The 21868-nt window shown below is 43.0% G+C and overlaps 2 protein-coding genes across 2 annotated transcripts; both read right to left on the minus strand.

The window, feature by feature from the left end:
- Nucleotides 1-1331: 1331 nt before the first annotated feature.
- LOC133070491 (GTP-binding nuclear protein Ran-like) lies at nucleotides 1332-2149 on the minus strand. The gene has a single exon (XM_061162811.1). It carries the CDS (start codon nucleotides 2045-2047, stop codon nucleotides 1463-1465), a length of 585 nt encoding a protein of 194 aa, XP_061018794.1. The 5' UTR covers nucleotides 2048-2149; the 3' UTR covers nucleotides 1332-1462.
- Nucleotides 2150-5780: 3631 nt separating this feature from the next.
- On the minus strand, nucleotides 5781-19297 carry NSMCE4A (NSE4 homolog A, SMC5-SMC6 complex component). Its single transcript, XM_061162807.1, has 11 exons — nucleotides 18991-19297; nucleotides 18247-18324; nucleotides 15856-15986; nucleotides 13580-13731; nucleotides 11404-11503; nucleotides 10560-10650; nucleotides 9567-9661; nucleotides 8220-8268; nucleotides 7246-7340; nucleotides 7069-7155; nucleotides 5781-5895 (listed from the first exon to the last, which is right to left on the minus strand). Exons 1-10 carry the CDS (start codon nucleotides 19280-19282, stop codon nucleotides 7081-7083), a joined length of 1158 nt encoding a protein of 385 aa, XP_061018790.1. The 5' UTR covers nucleotides 19283-19297; the 3' UTR covers nucleotides 5781-5895; nucleotides 7069-7080.
- Between the last annotated feature and the right edge of the window lie 2571 nt (nucleotides 19298-21868).

Raw genomic sequence — 21868 nt, forward strand, 5'->3', positions numbered from 1 at the left:
TGGTAGAGAATTTGCCTGCCAACGCAGGGACATGGGTTCAGTCCCTGGGTTGGGAAGATCCTCCAGAGTAGGAAATGGCAACCCAATACAGTATTCTTGCCTGGGATATCCCTTGGAGCCTGGCGGGCTAGTCCATGGGGTCACAAAAGAGTTGGACATGACTTAGCGACTAAACAACAACCTGGGTCTAAGCCCTAGACCTGCCCAGAGACTCTAGAACATAGCCCCTTAAGGGGCTTACAGTCTATTGGGGAAGAGAACAGCAGATGAAATAAAACAAAGCTATGTCCAAGTCTATGGTATAAAAAGGTATACTAACCATAAGGACGAGAGGAGGGTAGCAATTGGTGGGGGATGTGGGGTCTGAGAATGCATTTTGGATGACAACTCCTTGGGCGGTCAGAACAGGAGAAACTCAATACTGATGCCAGCCTCCTGCCAGCCACCATCAGCACAGGAATGAGGCACAGACTTATTCTATTCCCCCGGGGGAACTTCACTGGAAACAAACAGCCTGAGGAGCCCAGAGTAACTGAAGAAAGCATAATGTGCTTTTAGAACACAGCGTTCTAGAGCAGCGGTGCCCAACCTTTTTGGCACCCGGGACTGGTTTAACAGAAGACAATTTTCCACAAGCCCGGGGGAAGGGAAGCAGGAAGGTTTCAGGATGATGCAAACGTATTACATTTATTGTGCACTTTACTTCTATTATTATTACATCAGCTTCACCTCAGATCACCAGGCATGAGATCCCAGAGGTTGGGGACTCCTGTTCCAGAGGAAAAGGGCTTTGGGGGATGTTATATGACTTTGATTTTTTGAGAACATATTAGTTTTTTTTTTTTTTCCTTCTCTTCAGAGAGTTAAAGAATTAAGTGGTGGATAATCTCCCTGTCCAGATAACTTCTGTTGATAATTTAAAAAAAAATAACAATGAAGTACATGGAAAACTCAACTACAGAAAGATACAAAATGCAAAAGAACAGCTTTGCCACCTTAGTTTGCAAAAGGTAACCACTTTTAGGATTCTTTTTTTTTTAGATATTTGAAATACAACTTTATTCTGATTCTAAACGAAAAGGAATGGGAATGACAGTAACAAACAAGATTCCACCTCTCAATATTGTCATGTGGCTATAGCAGTCTTATATTTGAAACTCAAGGAGGAAACAACTGTGTTCCAAAACACCTAAATATGCAGGTCCAAAAAAATGAAGGCATTTTTTTTTTTAAACTGCCACATTCATTCCAAAGCCCATCCATTTCCTTCAGCAGCCAAAGATTAAGCACAGGTTCTGCTTAGCTATATAATAAAGTGGCAAACACACTGCACCACTGACATCACAGGACAGTTGCCTATGAAACTAGACTTCTGACGCTGGGCCCCAGCTTCACTTTCTCACAGGTCATCATCTTCATCCGGGAGAGCAGTTATCTGAGCAACCTCTAAATCGTGCTCGTATTATGCTGCCAAGGCTGGGTCCATGACCACCTCTGGCGGGGCAAGAGCAGGCATGGCGACAAACTCCAAGTTAGGGTCTCCAATCAATTTTCTAGCAAGCCAGAGGAAGGGCTTTTCAAAGTTGTAGTTACCTTTGGTAGAAATGTCATAGTACTGAAGATGATTCTTTCGGTGGAAGACAATTGACTTTGCCTTAACCTTTCTGTCCTTAATATCCACTTTGTTGCCACACAACACAATTGGGATGTTCTCACACACTCCTACCAGATCTCTATGCCAGTTAGGCACATTCTTGTAAGTAACTCTCGATGTTACGTCAAACATTATAATGGCACACTGAGCTTGTATGTAATAGCCATCTCTCAGTCCACCAAATTTCTCCTGACCAGCTGTATCCCATACATTGAACTTAATAGGTCCTCTGTTGGTATGGAACACAAGAGGATGGACCTCAACACCCAAGGTAGCTACATACTTCTCAAATTCACCAGTCAGATGACGCTTCACGAATGTAGTTTTTCCAGTACCACCATCACCAACCAAAACAAGTTTGAACTGAACTTGGGGATCTCCTTGGGCAGCCATCGCGATGTTACTTCCAGAAGCATCTCCGCGCCCGTCTGACTGAGCACTTTTAGGATTCTTAATGACTAGAGTCTGAAACAAGTAGAATGCAGATGGAAGAAAAATTGACTCTAAACACACGTGCCTGAAGAAAATAAAATGTTAAGACCATATGTGATGTGATTCGATTTATGCAAAATGTCCTGAATAGGCAAATTTATGAAGATAAGAGATAGACAGATTTATAGACACAGTGCAGTTAGTGGTTGAATGGGGCTGAGGGTTTAGAGTGGATGGAGGGGGACAGTGACTACTACTGGGTTGTGGGAACAAAAATGTTCTAAAACCAGATTGCGGTGATGGTTGCACAACCCTGCAGATGGACTAAAAAACAACAGATTAATTACACATTTTAAATAGGTTAACAGTATGATATGTAAAATATATCTCAGTAAAGCTGTTTTACCAAAATGAAAGCAACACCAAGAATTCAGAGAGGAGGAAGGAAGCCTGGAAATGCAGGTAAAAGGCCTGATCCTCTGAGGCTTTGAACATTGGTAAAGAGCTCAGGGTATCAATTCTCGAAGGCAGTGGGGAGATAACTGAGAAACTGACAAGTGGTTTTGAAGACATGGAAGAGATCTAAAGGACAAACAGGAAGTGAGGACACGGACAGGAGCCTGTAGCAGAAAGCTGGGCAAGATGCAGAGAATCAGGAGGCCAGATGGGGATTAGTGACCAATGAAGGCAGAGCCTGTGGGGATAAAAAAGAAGAGAAACCCTAGGTTTCTTTCTGATTAGTACAAGTGCCATCCAGGAATTACATGGACAATAAATTTGGGAGCTGTTTTCAGTTCAGTTTAGTCGCTCAGTCGTGTCTGACTCTGCGACCACATGGACTGCAGCACACCAGGCCGCCCTGTCCATCACCAGCTCCCAAAGTTTACTCAAATTCATGTCCATTGAATCGGTGATGCCATCCAACCATCTCATCCTCTTGTCATCCCCTTCTCCCAACTTCAATCTTTCCTGGCATCAGGGTCTTTTCAAACGGGTCAGCTCTTTGCATCAGGTGGCCAAAGTATTGGACATCAGTCCTTCCAATGAACACTCAGGACTGACCTCCTTTAGGATGGACTTGTTGGATCTTCTTGCAGTCCAAGGGACTCTCAAGAGTCTTCAACACCACAGTTCAAAAGCATCAATTCTTTGGCACTCAGCTTTCTTTATAGTCCAACTCTCACATCCATACATGACTACTGGAAAAACCATAGCCTTGACTAGATGGACCTTTGTTGGCAAAGTAATGTCTCTGCTTTTTAATATACTGTCTAGGTTGGTCATAACTTTCCTTCCAAGGAGTAAGTGTCTTTTCATTTCATGGCTGCAGTCACCATCTGCAGTGATTTTGGAGCCCCAAAAAATCAAGTCTGCCACTGTCTCCCCATCTATTTGCCATAAAATGATGGGAACAGATGCCATGAACTTAGTTTTCTGAATGTTGAGCTTTAAGCCAACTTTTTCACTCATCTCTTTCATTTTCATCAAGAGGCTCTTTAGTTCTTCACTTTCTGCCATAAGGGTGGTGTCATCTGCATATCTGAGGTTGATATTTCTCCCAGCAATCTTGATTTCAGCTTGTACTTCACCAGCCCAGCACTTCTCATGATGTACTCTGCATATAAGTTAAATAAGCAGGGTGACAATATACAGCCTTGACGTACTCCTTTTCCTATTTAGAGCCAGTCTGTTGTTCCATGTCCAGTTCTAACTGTTGCATCCTGACCTGCATACAGATTTCTCAAGAGGGAGGTCAGGTGGTCTGGTATTCCCATCTCTTGAAGAATTTTCCAGTTTATTGTGATCCACACAGTCAAAGGCTTTGGCATAGTCGATAAAGCAGAAGTAGATGTTTTTCTGGAATTCTCTTGCTTTTTCAGTGATCCAGCGGATGTTGGCAATTTGATCTCTGGTTTCTGTGCCTTTTCTAAAACCAGCTTGAACATCTGGAAGTTCATGGTTCACGTATTGCTAAAGCCTGGCTTGGAGAATTTTGAGCATTTCTTTGCTAGCATGTGAGATAAGTGCAATTGTGCGGTAGTTTGAGCATTCTTTGGAATTGCCTTTCTTTGGGATTGGAATGAAAACCGAACTTTTCCAGTCCTGTGGCCACTGCTGAGTTTTCCAAATTTGCTGGCATATTGAGTGTAGCCCTTTCACAGCATCATCTTTCAGGATTTGAAATAGCTCAACTGGAATTCCGTCACCTCCACTAGCTTTGTTTGTAGTGATGCTTCCTAAGGCCCACTTTACTGCACATTCCAGGATGTCTGGCTCTAGGTGAGTGATCACACCATTGTTATTATCTGCGTCGTGAAGATCTTTTTTGTACAGTTCTTCTGTGTATTCTTGCCACCTCTTAATATCTTCTGCTTCTGTTAGGTCCATACCATTTCTGTCCTTTATTGAGCCCATCTTTGCATGAAATGTTCCCTTGATATCTCTAATTTTCTTGGAAGAGATCTCTAGTCTTTCCCATTCTATTGGTTTCCTCTATTTCTTTGCACTGATCACTGAGGAAGGCTTTCTTATCTCTCCTGGCTAGTCTTTGGAACTCTGCATTCAAATGGATATGTCTTTGCTCTTCTCCTTTGCTTTGGTAGCTGTTTTACACATATGTTTAAAAACAGGCCCATATGCTGTCCAACAAGCCACTGGTTATGTACATCTGTGGCTTTTCAGAGTTTAGTCAAAGAAATTTGGGGGAATGTTCAGGATACGTATGAACTACAAATCATGAAAGTCCTAAACCAGTAGAAGGGGAACCAGGGAGAGGACCAAGTAAAAGGATGTAGAGTTTTCAGAAAGTAAAGTTTTCAAGTGTCAAATGCATAGCATTTATCCATTGGATCTAACAGTTTTGGAGAAGAGTCGCCAACAGCGAGCCTTGCAGGATGGTGGGAAAGGAGGTGTCCCACAGCGTGGTGGGAGCACTCATGAGGAGAGACAGCAAGTGACTGTTACTTTAAAAGGCGATAACTTGAGAAGGGTCACAGTAATTTTTTGAAGACGAGATGAACAGGGTTGAAGGGCAAGTGCTGGGTATGAAGAAGGGATGACTGACAGCAGAGACCTGGAGGTGCGGACGCAGGAGACCAGAGCCTCTGTAGATGACACACCGCTACCTCTGACATCAGAGGGAAGCAGTGAGAAAGGACGGGTGGAGAAGGGCGGGAAGAGGAACCAACTAGGACTCAGAACATCAAGGAAGGACCTGATGGCCCAGCACCCATGGGAGCAGCATCACCTGACCTGAAGCTGCATGGGTTTTCTCTGTGGCAGTCAGCAGCCCTCAAGTGCAGAGAGAGGACTGCTGGTAAGATGAATCCAGGGTTGGCGTTGCCCCAAAAAGTGGTCTGGCTTGGCTTGAAAGAGGATTGAACAGTTCCTTGTGTGTAAATCACAGGCTGAAGCAGATAAAATTGCTGATATTTGACTGTATCTTACTTACGAAAACAATTTCATATGGTACAACCTAATAAGTGTTGACCTGACTGGCTAACTTTACAGCTCAAAAAGATGCACATAGAACCATAATGATCATTAAGCCCTTAACAACCTAACTAAAACTTTCAATGGGATAGGGCTAGATAAAGCAGAAACTCTCCCAAGAACAGAAAATACAGAATGACTGCAATTATGTGTGCATATGGCAATGAATTTCCTTTAATCAAAGACAAACATGACAAATTCATTAACTATCAAAAGCTACATTTTATTAAAAACAATCTGTCTTTAAAAATGTTTGATCATACAATATGTACAATACATGCTGCTTTCCTTTTTGGATGGGAGAATCCATGTGAGTCCTAAAAAACAAAGGAGGGAAAGAGCTGGTTAACAGTTTATAAATGGTAAATCAGAAGTTCATTTCAGATGCATAAAGGAAATCTACCAACCAGCCCCTCCTCAGTGAGGAGGGCCCAGGTAAACCCACAGTATAGATCTTATGTCAGTTCTCCTCTTTCCTTCAATTACCTTGGAACAAAAGAAGCTCAAATAATTGAAGCATATATTAAGAGTTTACACTAAGTACTGAAAAGCTAATTTTAACTATCTAACTCAGAATCCCATTTTACAGATTTATAGAGAAGGAAGACAAAGCAGAGGAAGACTGACTTGCCTGACATTTTAAAAGGGCAGGGCCAACAGGATCCCATCTCCCGATCCCCACCCACAGCTGTGTGCAGTACAGAATACCAGGTCATTTCTCAGATTCCCTTCCCCATCTCCTTTATAAAAATGGAGAATTATTTCATGAGCAAAACTCAGGTTTCAGAAATGTCCATTACCAACATCATTCCAAGGTAGTTCTATCTTAATTTTCCTTTTCTACTTTGTCTGCATAAAGTAAGCAAACCTAATGGGACAGTGAACAAAACTGATGGGAGGATTCAATGTTCCATTATCTCATTTATCCATTTGTGGCGGGGGAGGGGAGAATGCGAAACCAAGAACAACCTCTGCTCTGTCTCTTTCAACTGCGCATCTTAAGAACACCAAAGTAATTGAACTGATCCTTTTTAAAAAAAATTTTGTCTTATTTTCAAGAGACCATCACTCTGTCATATGGCTTATGTAATGTTCCTTTGGTGATTCTCATACCTCGTGAATGTGAATTTGGGTTGTTTTACTTTATTCACATCAATTCCCTCCATTTTTTAAACTTTTTATTTACATTTCTTTTATTACTGTATTACATTTATTCTCATTCTGGATTCTCTTTATTGCTTATTACTTTGCTTTTAATATAATAAAAATAGATGATTTGATTGACAAAAAAAAAAAAAAAGAACACCAAAGTAATCAATCCAAAGGTGGGAACTTGCAACCATTAGGTCATGTTCTGCCCTTCTCACCAGTTACACACAATTTTAAGAATGGGGCACTAGAGGGAGGCAGAATGCAAATTTCACCAGAAGATGAAAGAGTGAGACAGAAACTATAATAAATACATGCAGCTGTCCCATGGGAAATGTTACCTTCAGCTGGTGTCAAGCACTTAGCCTCTGCCGGCTCTGACTTGAAGAAATTACAGGCTCTGAGATCTCAAAGGTCCTCACAATTTCCTGGTAGAGAACAGAGAGCATGTGGGCACTGGGTTTACAGCAAAGGAATTCTTGGAAACAAACTGCCCGGGGTAACATGCAGGGCTTTACCTCCCAGTCTCGATAACTCAAAGCTATAATTCCTTGATTCCTAATTTGAGTATTCTGGTCAATTCCTCCACTTTCTTCATTAATATTAACAGGCTCTGTTTGAGAGGCAAAGTTTTCAAATCAGAGGAGGTAATCTGAACAGAAACCAATGAATAATAGGAATGACACCTGTACCAAGCAGACGCTTAGAATATTATATCCTTATTAGGAATTCATGCATTAGTGTTGTATTGTTACAATAGAAAGTAACCCTGCTTGCTTCCATTTAAAAAAAAAATACATATGGTAAAATAACACATTCCAATCATTTGAAAAACTCTGCATATCTATGAACCAAACACAGAGCTAAGGTCTAGTGCGTCCAGTATGAAAGTAAGAACTTTTAAAGGAACAGGTAAATGCAGTGAAAACACTTCATTCTGTACAGGAGGTCTTAGAAGGCAAAGAGTAATGGAGAATGTGAATCATTCAACAAAATTAAGATTCTCTCTGTATTAACCATGTTCTTTAATATTTACTGACATTTGTAAATTGTATAGCAGTGTCCTTTTTTGACATCAATTTTCTAACTGTGAGAAAGATTTAAATGAAACTTGTAAATAAAAGAGGCAAAAAAATGAGAAAGAAAAAAAAAAATTCTCTCTGGAGAGGAGGAGCTGGCATTAGGGATAAAATAGAAAGAAGGAAACTACAAAAATAACTGCAATTACAGACCTTCTAAATTAAAATTTAAGGGAAACTATACCATTTCTTATTCTTCACAGCAATAGCTGTTGAATCAATGACAGAACTGAATCCATCAGTTTTAAACTATGATCAAGTTTTCAGTATTTTCAGTTAGTTGAGGAAGACATTGTAAAAGTTTGTTGCCTAAAATAAAAACTCAATTTACATTTAATAAAATACATTTCACACCCTCCAGTAACAAATACCTTTTCTTTAAAACTAACTTTTCTGGACATAGAATCATTTACCTATTATTGGCAGTCGGTCTTGATCAAGTCTTATTCTTGCAAAACCATCCTGTAACAAACACAAAGACTAAAATTTAGATTCAAAACCTACAGCCATTGGATGAAAAAATTACTCAGTGAGAAAATTCTAAATCTTAGACAATCAAAATATACCATAACAATAACAAGGAGTGTATACAGACAAGGCTTCTCTAACATCTCTCTCTACATGGGGTATCTTTCAGGTTTTAATCAGCTCGCTTACCCAGGCACAACCTCATCCCCAAGATCTCTTAAATAAAACTACAACCATCTTGACTCTTTGACTGATTCATACTTTTTGAGTACTCCACATTTTATTATTATGATTATTTTTTTGGCTGAGCCATGCAGCTGGTGGGATCTTAGGTCCCCCACCAGGGACTGAACCCAGGCCCTCAGCAGTGAGAGCCAGGAGTCCCAATCACTGGACCGCCAGGGAGTTCCTGAATACAACACATTTTATGATGCATAATACTATCACTGACCGTTGACAGAATATGCTTTGGTTATCATTTCTGAAAAAATACTTTTGTCAACACAAGATTTTCTGCCTAAGGTTAAAATCGAATTCATCTTAGAAGTGCAGGATTGCAACCAGGCATAAGACTAAAGACAGCCTAGAGAAAATTCTCAAGGTACATTTCTGAGAATTTTTCTTTTTGTTTCTCCTAAACCATCTGTTTTGAAATTAGTTCAAACTTAAGAGTTACAAGACTACTGTAAAGACCTCCCATACATTCTTTGCCCAGGGTCACCATCTGTTCATGTTTTGCCATATTTACATTACTGCTTTCTCTCTCTGAAAGTGAAAGTGTAGTCACTCAGTCGTGTCCGACTCTTTGGGACCCCATGGACTGGCTTCTCTGTCCATGGAATTCTCCAGGCAAGAATACTGGAGTGGTTTGCCATTTCCTTCTCCAGGGGATCTTCCAAACCAGGAATTAAACCTGCATCTCTTGCATCTCCTGAACCGGCAGGCGAATTCTTTACCACTGTGCCACCTGGGAAGCCCTTTTCACTACAACTTCAGTGTGTATTTCTTGAAAACAAGGGTGTTTTCTTACATAACAACTAACAAAATTGAGAAATTTAACATTTATATCACATAGTTACCTAATCTGTAAGCTCCAAAAATTTCTAAAATGTAAAAGCAAGCACTGAATTTTTTAGCTAGTTTCTTTGGCCTGTGACTAGTCAGTGTTTTGCTACAGTGGGTCTAAAACACACACTGGTTAGTGCAAATTCCTTAGCCACCTCTCATCTATACCTATTATTATTTACTCTCTTAAAAGCAAAGAGAAACAGAGAAATAATCTTAAATCTTACCCTTATAATAAAAGAAACATGAAAGATGTTTTCCACTGTCCGGGGGAAAGAATGTGGGTCAATCACAAAGTCAAAGAAGGACATGGGAGTATCAGCTGAAGACAAGAGGAAAAAAATCCTTCAGTGGAGGAAAAATTACTCTTGCCTACCAATCAAGACCAGTATTCTCTAGTGTTAACCAGAGAAAGGAAATGGGCATTCATCCTGTTGTGGGATGGAAATCAATACAACCTCGCTGGAGGATAATCTGGTATATCTATTAAAAATCTGCATGCCCCCTTCCCTGGCAATCCTCCTTTAAAAAGCCGTTCTACAGAAATACTTGCACAAAGTTCTGCGCTCAGATTTTTCACTCCAGCAGTTTGTACAAGAGAAAAATGCTATAAAGAACTTGCCCACTAATAGAGGATTTGTTAAATGTATGATACAGTCACCCAATGGGAATCACGAAAAAGAGTAAGCAGGATCTGCATGTATCAATATGGGAAAATGTCCAAATGGACGAGTCATGTTGCAGAAGAATGTGTGTATTATTTTTTTTGAAAAAAGCAAACCACCACCACCACTAACAAAAAAAAAATCCCAACTACTTAGTTGCATATTTATTATGACTGACATAGATGTAAGAAAGTCTGAAAATACACACATCACATTTTATACGTGGCGACCTCCAGGGAGTGAGGTCAGGTAGAACAGGTACTTGACTTTTTACTTCTCTCACGTCTTTGGCATGTATTATTTTGTAAAAGAAAAAATATCCGCCCCCCGCCCCCCAAAAAAAATCCCGTCTTTGAAAAAAATAAAAAGGAGAATTTCCTTCACCAATGTTCTCACGGGATTTCTAGAGAGAAGTCTCATAAAAGGCATGTCAAGAAAAGTCAAAATGAAGCATTACACATATGCCTTTTAAATAAAAATAGCTTCTCATTGCAAATGACACGGCCTAATTGACAAATACAGATTGCTCCATTTTGAGCTTGGTATCATACTTACGATCTTCTTGAAAGTATGTTTGCAACAATCCCAAGATTCTTTCTACTTCTTTTTCTGTTGCTTCTTGATGAGACTCTTCCATTCTTTTTAACTGAAAATATAAAGCTGTTATCAAGCAGACTGACCTACTTGCCTGCCTGTTAACCTTTTCTGCTCTCTTCCCTGGCCAAACTCCTCTAAATATCTTTTCCTTAGGATTTCTAACAGTTTTTATTCCTGTCTTAAAATTGATGGTTAAAAAAGATTTTTCTAGGTCTAGTAACATTTTCATATGAATTATCTAGTAGAGGAATAACAGTAACAAATCAATCATTTTCATGTTGAATGTAAAATAGCAAATTATAAAAAGGGAAGTTTAGAACAGTGGTTCTCACCAGGGAGTCATTTTTCTGCAGCCCCTTCCCCACCCCACCGATGGGACATTTTCTAACACTTGATTGTCATACTGGGGATGGGAAGGAGAACTACGAGAGGAGGCTGTTAGCATCTAGTGGGAAGAGGCCAAGGATGCTACTAAACATCCTATAATGCACAGGAGAGCCTCTCACAGCGAAGAATTATCCAGCCCCAAATGCCGATAGTGCCTGAGTTAAGAAACCTGTTTTGGGAGAACTAATCCATACTACAGAAATGAGATAAAAACTAAGACAAGTGGTCAATCCGATAAAATGTTTAAAGACTTAAACACATCAAAAATGATTCAAACATTAAATGATTACTTTTTAAGTGACAGAACCTGACTCCAGACCCAAAAGCTGAGAAAAGACGGCTAAATTACATGCATATGATACTAATGGCTATTTTGAATTAAGTGTTTAAAAAAGCAACATTTGAATAAACAAACCTGGGCAGGCATTGCCTGCTGCTCTTCTATCATACGAGCTTTTCTTGGACGTTCAATTCGTGGCTTTGGCACAGGGCACTCTCCTTGTATTGAACCCAACCTAATGAAAAATATGCTTTCATGTCTTTGTTTTTAAAACAAACTGATCTCACTAACTGAAAGCGGTTCCCACAGCATCCTCAAATTCAGACCAGGCATCAGTGGTATACGAGTGACCTCAGACCAAGACTATCAGGTTTGTGACAGCCTTTCTGCTCCTTCTGTGTTTCTCAAAGAATTCAGCCAGATTCCTCCTCAACACCTTTGTATTTTACTCTCAACAGTAAGTCAGTCAATATGCCTGTGGTCCTCCCAGCTAGCCTGTTGTCTGTTTAGCAGAGCCAGCTTCAGAGATCAGGGGAAGGACAAATGTGTGTGGGGGATGGGAATGAATAGCCCCACTGGGGTTAAAAAAGCCTCTTGGTCTGGGGGTGCCAGAGCAGAGCCCCACTGCCTGGGACTCCAGAATACACCTGTCTTACGAGACAACAGGTAAGGCAGAGGGCATGGGATTCCTGTCCCTTTTGGACTCCCTCCACCTCCCAAAAAAGCCCTACGGTAACAGACATACCAGGCAGAAACAATCAGGGCCCAGGGAATTTAGTCCCCTGTGGTCCCTACACTGGAGGAAATCAAAGTGTACTGTAGAGATCCTATGTATGCACTAAGTCGCTTCAGTAGTGTCTGACTCTTTGCAACCCTATGAACTGTAGCCCTCCAGGCTCCTCTGTCCATGGGATTCTCCAGGCAAGAAGACTGGAGTGGGTTGTGGTGCCCTCCTTCAGGGGATCTTCCAGACCCAGGGATCGAACCCGAGTCTCTTACATCTCCTGCATTAGCAGGCGGCTTCTTTACCACTAAGGTGAACTGAGAAGCCCAAGCAAACCTCACCAGATGGAAAGAAAACATGGGGGAAAGGCCACTGCAGGCCAAGGCAACAGCAAGTACAAGGCTGTAAAGTTGTGAGTAAATCACTGTGGCCGCAAGTTGGGCTAGATGATGACAAAGGGTTTAAGTTATGCAACCCAAAACTATCTTTCTTTCATTTTTTTGGACATGCCCTGAGGCTTTGGGGATCTTAGTTCCCCGACCAGGGACTGAACCCACACCCTCAGCAGTGAGAGCTCGGAGTCCTAACCACTGGGCAACCAGGGAATTCCCAAAAGGCTATCTTTAGATCCTACATTTATGGTGGAGCCTAATTCAACAGCAAAAAAAAAAAAAAAGATTTAGACTTTTCCTATAATAAAGAAGTTTGATCTTTTTGCTGTAATATACAGTGATTCTGGGCACTTGAATTAAGGGAAGTCTTGTTAAAAATAGATGCCTCGGGAAATAAGAAAAAAACCCAGAAGCCTGGTCCCACACCATAGACTTAACTAAATCTGCATCTCCAAGGCCTTCTAACTGAGGCACTACCAATCTCAGGAGGTTTAGAAGGGCAATCAGAAAAGACAAATGCCCTAAGTTATCCACTTAAGGAAGAAACCACTTGAGTGGTTGCCCTGGAGAAATTATCTACTGGGTATTTTATTTTTATTTATTTTTTCTACCGGGTATTTTAAAGGCTGTCTTACAAAAGAACCAGTAAGAGTTGCTCTTAGCCTCTCAGTAAGACTGAGCTAGGAAATTAAGACAGAAGCCAGTTCCATTTGAGTATAAAGAAAAGCTTTTCAAAATCAAAGCTGTATCCAAAAAAGATGAACTGGGCAGTTTATGTGACAGTGACTCAACTAGTCTTTAAATATAGGACAGCAATCATCTAACAGGGAATTATATATAATAAATGGCACTTTACATATATTGGTAGAATCTTAAGATACCTCTCATAGGAGGTATCATCCTCCTATGTAATAAGGACTTTTAAAGATGATAAAGCCAGACGTTATGTCACAGACCTGAAGTCTCCCACACTAGAAAGCAAAGGTGCCAGCCCACGGCCTTTCCTGCCTTAGTTAAGCAGGATGAGGATCCATCCACAAGATACTATGGGCTTTTAAATCAACCTTTAGAAAGTCTCCGAGCGATGGCATCATGATTGTCTCCTCTACAATACCAAGTAATTGTTGTCCCTACAATAAAATACAATTTAAGCTTTACAAATGGCTGGTCTGTCGGATTTTCAAAATAATCTTACAGAAAGTGGAATGTATGGGTTTTATTAAAGGTGTTTTCTGCTGTTTTGCCTGATATTTTCCAGGAGTCATAGACTATGAATTCAAAATCAGAACTATCTTCATCACGGATGAGTTCTTCAGCTTCTAGCGGATTTACACCCATATGAGTCAGCTACAAAAACGAAGGGAAACAGAAACCCCAGTTAAGACACAAGCAATCATTCACGGTACTCAATCATCTCTATCACTACACAACAGGCCAGAGGCAAAGTCTGTTTTCAGTGTCCTAACATGTTGGCTCAATGTCTTATTACAAATTTCCTGTTTTCAAAGGCACCTTCTTTTTGGCAGAAACTATTCTTCAAGGTACTCAGGACTTTCTGGTGAGAAAGTGAGATGATCCAGACCAACGGGTCTCAACCAGAGCAATTTTAAGCACACCGCCACCCGCCACCCCTCGCCAGGCATTCTGTCTGGAGACACTTGAGCGTCACAATTGGGTGGGTGGCAGGGCGGGCCATGTTTCTGCCATGTAGTAGGTAGAAGCCAGGATAGTGCTAAACATCCCACAGCAGGCGCCCCCACAACAAAGACTCAACCAGCCCAAAATGCCCTTAGTGCCAAGGCTGAGAAACCCTGCTCTAGCCCCCTGCAGGCCAAGGGGCTGGCATACCAGAACTAAGCCCGCTAGGCCTGATCACACACAACTATGAGCATAAAAATAGGAAATTACATCCCTAAGCAAATGCTCTGGGATAGAACTGGGAAGTTTAGCTGTCTTTCAGTTTTCATTTCCAGCCAACCTCCTGGAGACCCCTGATCAGATTGCAGATCAGGTTTTCCAGGGAGCAGCACCTAGCATCAGGGAGAGATTCACTCATCTTAAAGCTGACTTCCTGGGAAGAGTTGGCGGAAGTCTAATAATTCTCTTATCTCAAGCTATCTTGCAGAAAGTGTATTAAATTTGCTTTTATGAAAGTACATTTTTATTACATTATAAATTATGAAATGCCTAGAAGTTATCAAATTAAAACAGCAATACCATATATAAACAGTAATCAAAAAGCCCTCAGAGAGCTTAACTCTTTAAAGGCAGTTAAACTTTGAAGAAAAGAGAGGCTGCCAGAACCCAGTCAGAGAGACAAAGTCAGCTGTTCCATTCTCCTGCCAACCGTTCTACCACTGCACACTTGGAAGAAGACATTTCAGTTTTTATCTGGTCAAATCTACCAATTTTTTCTTTATAGTCCTTATATTTGGTGTAATACTTGAAAAAATCCTCCCGCCAGAGTCTAGACAGCTATTAAATTGAGGGTCTGCATGGACTACTTTAAGACTTACAGAATTTACTGATATGTTATTTAAAGAACAAAACTCATCCTGATAAATAAAAGTAACTTTTAAAAAGATTAACCAGTATATAGTCAACTTTATCGAGCATTTTCCAAAATGCACTATACTTCAAGTTTTAAAAAAAGAAAAATGTAAGGTTTTTTTGGTGGTAAGTTAAATTTTTTAAAACATCTAAGGTTTTGAAAACAAAAAAAACCTCATCTGCCTCATACCTTTACAAAATAATTTATCTGTTCAGGTCTTATGGTACTAAATCATTTTAATAACCTTTTAACAAACAGAAAGTCAATGTCCTAACAGAAATGCTAGGACAGAAGTTGGCTCAAAGTAAAACCAAGATAAAAAAAAACAAGAGTAAAATACAAAGTTCATCTCATTGTGCTTTTTTGGGGGTAAATTCATCAAGCAAAAGTTTCAAAATTTCAGGGAACCACCATTCAAACATTAAGAGGCAAAGACAGTTGAATAAAACAACAACAAAAAACAAAAGCAGAACCCCAGTCATATTCGTATGGTTCTGAAATATTCTCAAAGACAAATCAAAACATGCCCCTCCACCAGACGTAACTCACATCCAGCTGCACTTCGCCTGCCTGTGGGCTTCTGCCCAGCCTCGGACAAAGGTCCCGGGTCACTGAGAATGAACTCATGAACTGACAACTGAGTGAGGGGAAGAAATGGCCATTTGAAATAAACATAGCACCCTGAGTCTTAGAAAGCTAGCAGATTTTCAAGCTGCTCTAAACTCCCAATCTAGATTCTACCACATAGTTCGACTGTCATGTGTTTAATTTGGTAAGATCTCTCTGGAGGAATCTCAGGCCCAAACAAAAGGGAAAATGAAGTGAAAACCATCTGCATATGGATATAAGCAAAGTGGATAATTATACAATATGTGACAGATGAAACATTTTTTATTATGATTCTGTAGCTTTGAACTTACTAGAGTTTCTACATATCTTAACATATCAAACGAGTTCAGATCAGAACGCAGCTGCTTTGCCTTTTCTTTGCCCAAATCTGAAGCCAGAACAAGAAAGTGGGCATCTAGGACTGCTTCTCTTGCTCGGGACACTATTCAAAAAAGAAGAAAAAGACACACGTTACAACATACATGTTTATCCACAGGCATTTTCCCAAAACTTTCAGTTGCACTTACTCCCCATTTCCCATCTCTGTCTAAAAACAGGTTCCCCTGCTCAGCTCACCAAAATCTGAAATCAAAGCTGACCAGTCTTCCTAAAAAGTCAGCTCTCTCTACCACACTGTTCCTGCTCCTGGGAACTGAATAAAAATCTCTTCATTAACCGCAGTTTAACAAAACCTCCACCATCTCTAACACTGGCTGTTCCCTTGGGCTCCAGTAACTCATCTAGGCACTATCAACACCTGTGTTGATGATGGAAGCCAAGCTGAATGCCCACGGTGTGTAAGGCGCTGTGCTTGGGCATGGATGTTTGCAGACCGGTAATAGGTAAGTGGTCAAGGAGCTTCAGGTGAAGTTCCATGCTGGGCAGGTAGCGGGAGATGCAAACTCAGCCTAGCAGCACAGGTCCCACGGAATGAACAGCCTACAGGCAGCAGGGCCATAAACTCTAAGGATGGATGGTCCAAAAATGTTCATCTTTGAAGATGAAAAGGTTCATCTTTTAACATTTAAGATAAGCTACAGAAAGAAAAGGATTTAAATAAAAGGAGACAAGAAGGAAATTGGGCAAGGAAACTGAGGATGAGGTTTGGGGAGGTGGGGGTGAGGGTTCATTGGAGGAAGACACAGCAGGACTGAGGGGAATGGGTTTGATCAGACCCTGAAAGGGAACAGGCAGTGTGGAAACATACTCCAGGAACACCAGCAAAGGCGAACTGAAAAGGCAGCCAAGAGACAAACCTGGTAGAGTTCAAACACACAAATCCCTCTGCCTGGCTTGCTCCTCAAGGCCATTTCATTTGAATTTCTGATTGCCCAAAGTTTTGTATTTATATGCATAATTTTCTCCCCAGTTTTATTTCAGGAGAATTACTGTGAATGTGACAATGAATGAGAGAAAAGGCAGAAGCTAAGGAGTAATTCCTCGGCTGTTCTAGACCTCTCCTCCCCACCGCTGGCCCGTCCCTGCCATGCAAACTGTGAGAAAAGTGCCAATCTCCCACGGATGGATTCAAGCCTCTGGAGAGTTACAGAACATCCAATCTGTATATATGGCAGATACAGAATTCTTTGTTGGCTGACCATCTCCTAGGGCCAGGTTGAGTGAGTAACCGTGCCTTAAAGAGGCGACCCAGCCAGCACAGTGGAATCAGCCAAGCAGGAAATGATCTGTTAATCAACAACTTTACAGGGGACAAGGGGTCAAGAGCAACCCTGAAGAGACAGCCTGGGGGTCCAAGCTCAGAAGAGAAGAAAAAGCTAGAGAGAGTGGAGGAGGGGTTGCACCAGATGGAAAGAAAGAAATGTTCTGGTCCTCAGAGAACACGTGGAGTGGTGGTGTCCACTCTGTTGACTTCTCCACCTGCATGGGTCTGCACTCTCCCTTTCTGCTCCCATAGAATTTAGAGAAAGGCCAGGAGGGAAAAGTGGGCTGAGGACTTGTCCCGGGCTCGGTGACCCAGTGCCCACACCATCAGGGGCATGCCTGACCTGTCCTGTCTTCAAACACAGAGACCGCTCTTAGCACTAACACTGCTGCTGCTTTTCATTCAAACCAAGCTTTTATTTCAGAGTCCCCTTCGCCCCCCACAGTGGTCTAGAGATCAGTGCTGAGACTCTTCTCTCTCTTTCTCGGGCCCCTCCCCTCACTGGAGACCAGCAGGGCCACTTGTAGACAGGGCCATCCCCACTGGGTTACACCAGGTGGACCAAGAGCAAGGAGCTTAGGGACGGAGGTCGGGAGGAAGGCAGGAAAAGAAACAGGATGTCAGAAGCCAGCTCAGTTCTTTCTTTAATACATCCAATGCATCCTGGGTAGTCAATAGGGTAGAAAGATAAGACATCAAAGTTCTCAGCAGTCAATACAGTAGAAAGATAATACCCAGAAGGTTCTCAAAGTTGAACAAGCCACCGAATCACCTGGGGCGCTTGTTAAAACTGGCTGCTGCTCCCCACCCCCATCCCAAACTTCACGTAAAGCCCTTCCTACCTGCTTTGGGGCTGATAAGTGCACCATGAAAGTAGTAGCGGTGCTACAAGGAAAAAGATTCCAAAACTAGTAAAGCACTCTTATAAATAAATATGGGGGTTGTTTGTGTCAAGTATTCGGTTCTCATGCAAAACTAATTAAAATTACCCTAAAATATATGATCACAGAACGCTTCCTTTCATAAAATAATGAATTACCTCCATTAAAGAGATTGTTGGCCTCTTCAAGGACCTCTGTTAACTTGTCGCTGGCATTCAATATATCCTCCCGGTTTTCTATTTTAAAAAAATACAAGCTTTGGGAAAGGTGCTCATCATAGGCTAACAAGTCATTAACAAAGTGACCAGCTGCATCTGGAGAGCCAAGTCCCCGCCCTCATCCCCACCCCCACCCCCGCTCCCCGGTGGAATTACTTTCAAGCTGTATCTCTTCAAAACGGCCTGAAAACAGAAAAGATGACCGTACCCCTTTAGCAGAATGAACTTGAAAAGGGGACCCACTTCGCTCCCCCTAACCTTCACCCATGAGCTTACACGCCTTCTGCAGCCTCTGAGGAGCGCTCTTAATAGAAGGGTTCTCCGGCTCTGCAAGCCACAGCTTGCAGAGCCGGGCCACCCAGAGTTTCAGAATAGGTAGGTCCAGGGTGCATTGGAGAATTTGCATTTCTGGCAGCTGCCGCGGGCGGGCGACTGCCGGCGGGGAACCGCGGGATGTAAGAAAATGCGCCCCGGCTCCGCTTGCCTCCTCTCCCCCGCTTCCAGACAGCACCTGGCTTCGGGCGGTCGCGCCCCGCCAAGGTCGTGCGGTGCGATCCGCACGACCGACGCACTAGCGCCTCGCAAACCCCGAATCCGGGCGGCGCGGGGCTGGTCCCGGGCGCAGCGAACCAGCCGGGCCGCGCAGGGCCTGCGCGCGGTTCCCGCCTCGCGCTCCCGCCTTACGTTGGACCGAGTTGATGAGCGCCCGGTACTGATGGCGGATCTGGCGGCAGAGGCTGGGGTCGGTCTCCTCCTCCAAGCTCGCCGGGTCTATCATCTCGTCCCCGGAATCCGACGGCTCGGTATCCTCCAAGCCCGGGCGCTCCGGGGCCTCCCTGCGCTCGGGCGCGGAGCCGCGGCGGGACCCGGGCGACAGCGGGGACCGCGAGCGGGAGCGGGAGCGGGTGCGATCCCGGTGCGGATCGCGGCCTCGGCCCCGGCCCTCGGGCCGGCGGCCGCTGCTGTCTCCGGACATCGCGCGAAGCCTCTCCGCAACTTCTGAACGGCGGAAGTTCGCGCCAGAAACTGAAACCCCGGCACACCGCGAGCGCCTGCTCCCCGCGGAACGCGGCTCCCGTGCCGGCGCGAGCACACAGCGACGCCTGTGGCTGGAGGCCCGCGGCAGGGGCAGCGGCCGGGGGAGCGGTGCTGACAGCGCCGCCAGGCGGGCACCGGGCGGCTCAGCCCCCTGACCTCGCGCGCCCCTGACGTTGGATACCCTGTGATTCCACTTTAGGTGCTTAGAATCTTCGCGGTCTGGTCCTCCGTGCCCACCCCATTAGACTTTCACCTTCCCCGGGGTCTCCCTGGCTCTCCCGGACACAGCCGCACCCTTAAAACGAATACATAGCATTTTTCCAGGTGGAAATTCGTTCCAAGCACCAGACAGAAATATCTGGGACATTGCCAGGTCATGGGCTCGCAGACCATGTTTGTTGATCGAGCCTCCTGCAGTTAAGCAGGATGAGCGCTGGATCTGGAGACGAGAGATGAGATTCTGCCACTCACTGTCTGTGACCTTAGTTCCTTGAGCCATTATGGCCGGTACCCTATGGAGTTTATGAACAGCAGGTAATCTCACTTTTTTTTTTGTTTTTTTTTTTTTTTGAAAGTGAAAAAGTGTTAGTCACTCAGTCCAGTCCAACTCTTTATGACTCCATGGACGGACTCCAGTAGCCTACCAGGCTCCTCTGTCCATAGAATTCTCCAGGCAAGAATACTGGAGTGGGTTGCCATTCGCTTCTCCAGGGGATCTTCCTAACCCTCATCTCCTGCGTTGTGGACAGATTCTTTATCGTCTGAGTTACTTATTTTTGACTGCACTGGGTCCTTGCTAGGTGGGCAGGCTAGTTGCCGCCAGTGGGGGGCTAGTCACTGGTTGTGGTGCTTGGGCTTCTCATTCCCTTGGCTTCTCTTGTTCTGGAGCATGGGCTATAGATTTCTGGGCTCAGTTGTAGCACAGGGGTTTAGTTGCCCTGTGGCATGTGGGATCCTCCCAGACCAGGGATGGGACCTGTGTCCCCTGCATTAGCAGATGAATTCTTAACCACTGGACCACCAGGGAAGCCCCAATCCCACCTTTTTTGAGGACAGAACAAATGAACAAACAGAAAATTAACAAGGTTCCTTGATTTTCATGGAGTAAACTCTGTTAACCATTGTTTTTAAATATCTACACCTTGACAGTTTATGTTCATATTTGGTGCTCAAACTGAAAGATTCTAAAATACTTTTAAATGGGTCTAAAAATGATGAAATTATATTCATACAGTTTTAAAGATAAGTATTTGAATTTCCATGTATTTTGGATTGTATTGCAAATGTTTTTCAAGAGTTCTCTTTGGTGCTGAGAACCCATTTTATTTTTTCAAAGGAACAATGTCAGTTGAGTTACTACCTAAGTCTACAAAAATGCCATGTTGTGAATCAGATATACTCGGTTTGAGGTAAGCACTATTCTTTGCAGCATATATCACACCTCACTCCTGCTTAACCTGGATTTCAGGAAAGGTATGCCCTGAAATGAATCATGGTAATCTCATCCCCATTCCCCAAAGACTGGGCTGGGGACAGGACATGATTCAGTTCTGGACAGTGATATGGGAGGCAGCTTCACATTTGGATCACTCACAAAGCCTGCAGAAAAGAAAGTCTTTATCACCATCCTCACTCTTCTTCATGATGCTGGCATGAGGAAATGGAGTCTGGCATGATGGCAACCATCTATCTACTACTGATGAGAGGACAAGCAAGAGAAAAGACCAGAATATTGGGAACACTGGAGGGCAAGGATGGACATAGACGTGACTGAATTGCTGAGTGTCTTGGAGTCTGCCTACCTTCAGACTCCTTGTTGAGTGAAAATGTTAGTTGCTCAGTCATGTCTGACTCTGTGGAACCCCACGGATTGTAGCCCACCAGGCTCCTCTCTCCATAGACTTCTCCAGGCAAGAATACTGGAGAGGGTTGCCATTTCCTTCTCCAGGGGATCTTCCTGACCCAGGGATTGAACCCCGGTCTCCAGCATCTCAGGCAGATTCTTTATACTCTGAGCCACCGGGGAAGACCCGGGGAAGCCCCCAGTAAGACACAAATACCCTGTGATTTAGGCCATTGTTAATTGTTTTGTAGTTGCTACTTGCAGCTCAGTGCATTGGAACTGAAACGAATACCACCATTATTTCCAGGTGGAAATTCCCTCTATACTCAAGACAAAAATCCCTATAATATTTCATTGAGTTCAGCAGCTGTTGATGTGTACTAATGGGCCACACATGCAACAAATCAAGCAGGTCATGAAGATGACTCCAAGACATGCCTTGCCTTCCAGGGTCTCACCAGGAGACAGATGTGAAACTGATCCTAAAATTCATGTGGAAATGCATGGGACCCAAAGTAGCCAAAATAACCTTGAAAAAGAAAGACCAAGTTGGAAGGATGCACGCTTAATTCTAAAATTTACTACAAAGCTATAGTAACTAAGACTGTGATGTTGTCATGAAGATAGACATAAAAATCAGTAGAACAGAATTTAAAGTTCAGAAATCAACCCATACATCGA

The sequence above is a fragment of the Dama dama genome, chromosome 15 (assembly GCF_033118175.1).
Source record: "Dama dama isolate Ldn47 chromosome 15, ASM3311817v1, whole genome shotgun sequence".
Classification (NCBI taxonomy): Eukaryota; Metazoa; Chordata; class Mammalia; order Artiodactyla; family Cervidae; genus Dama; species Dama dama.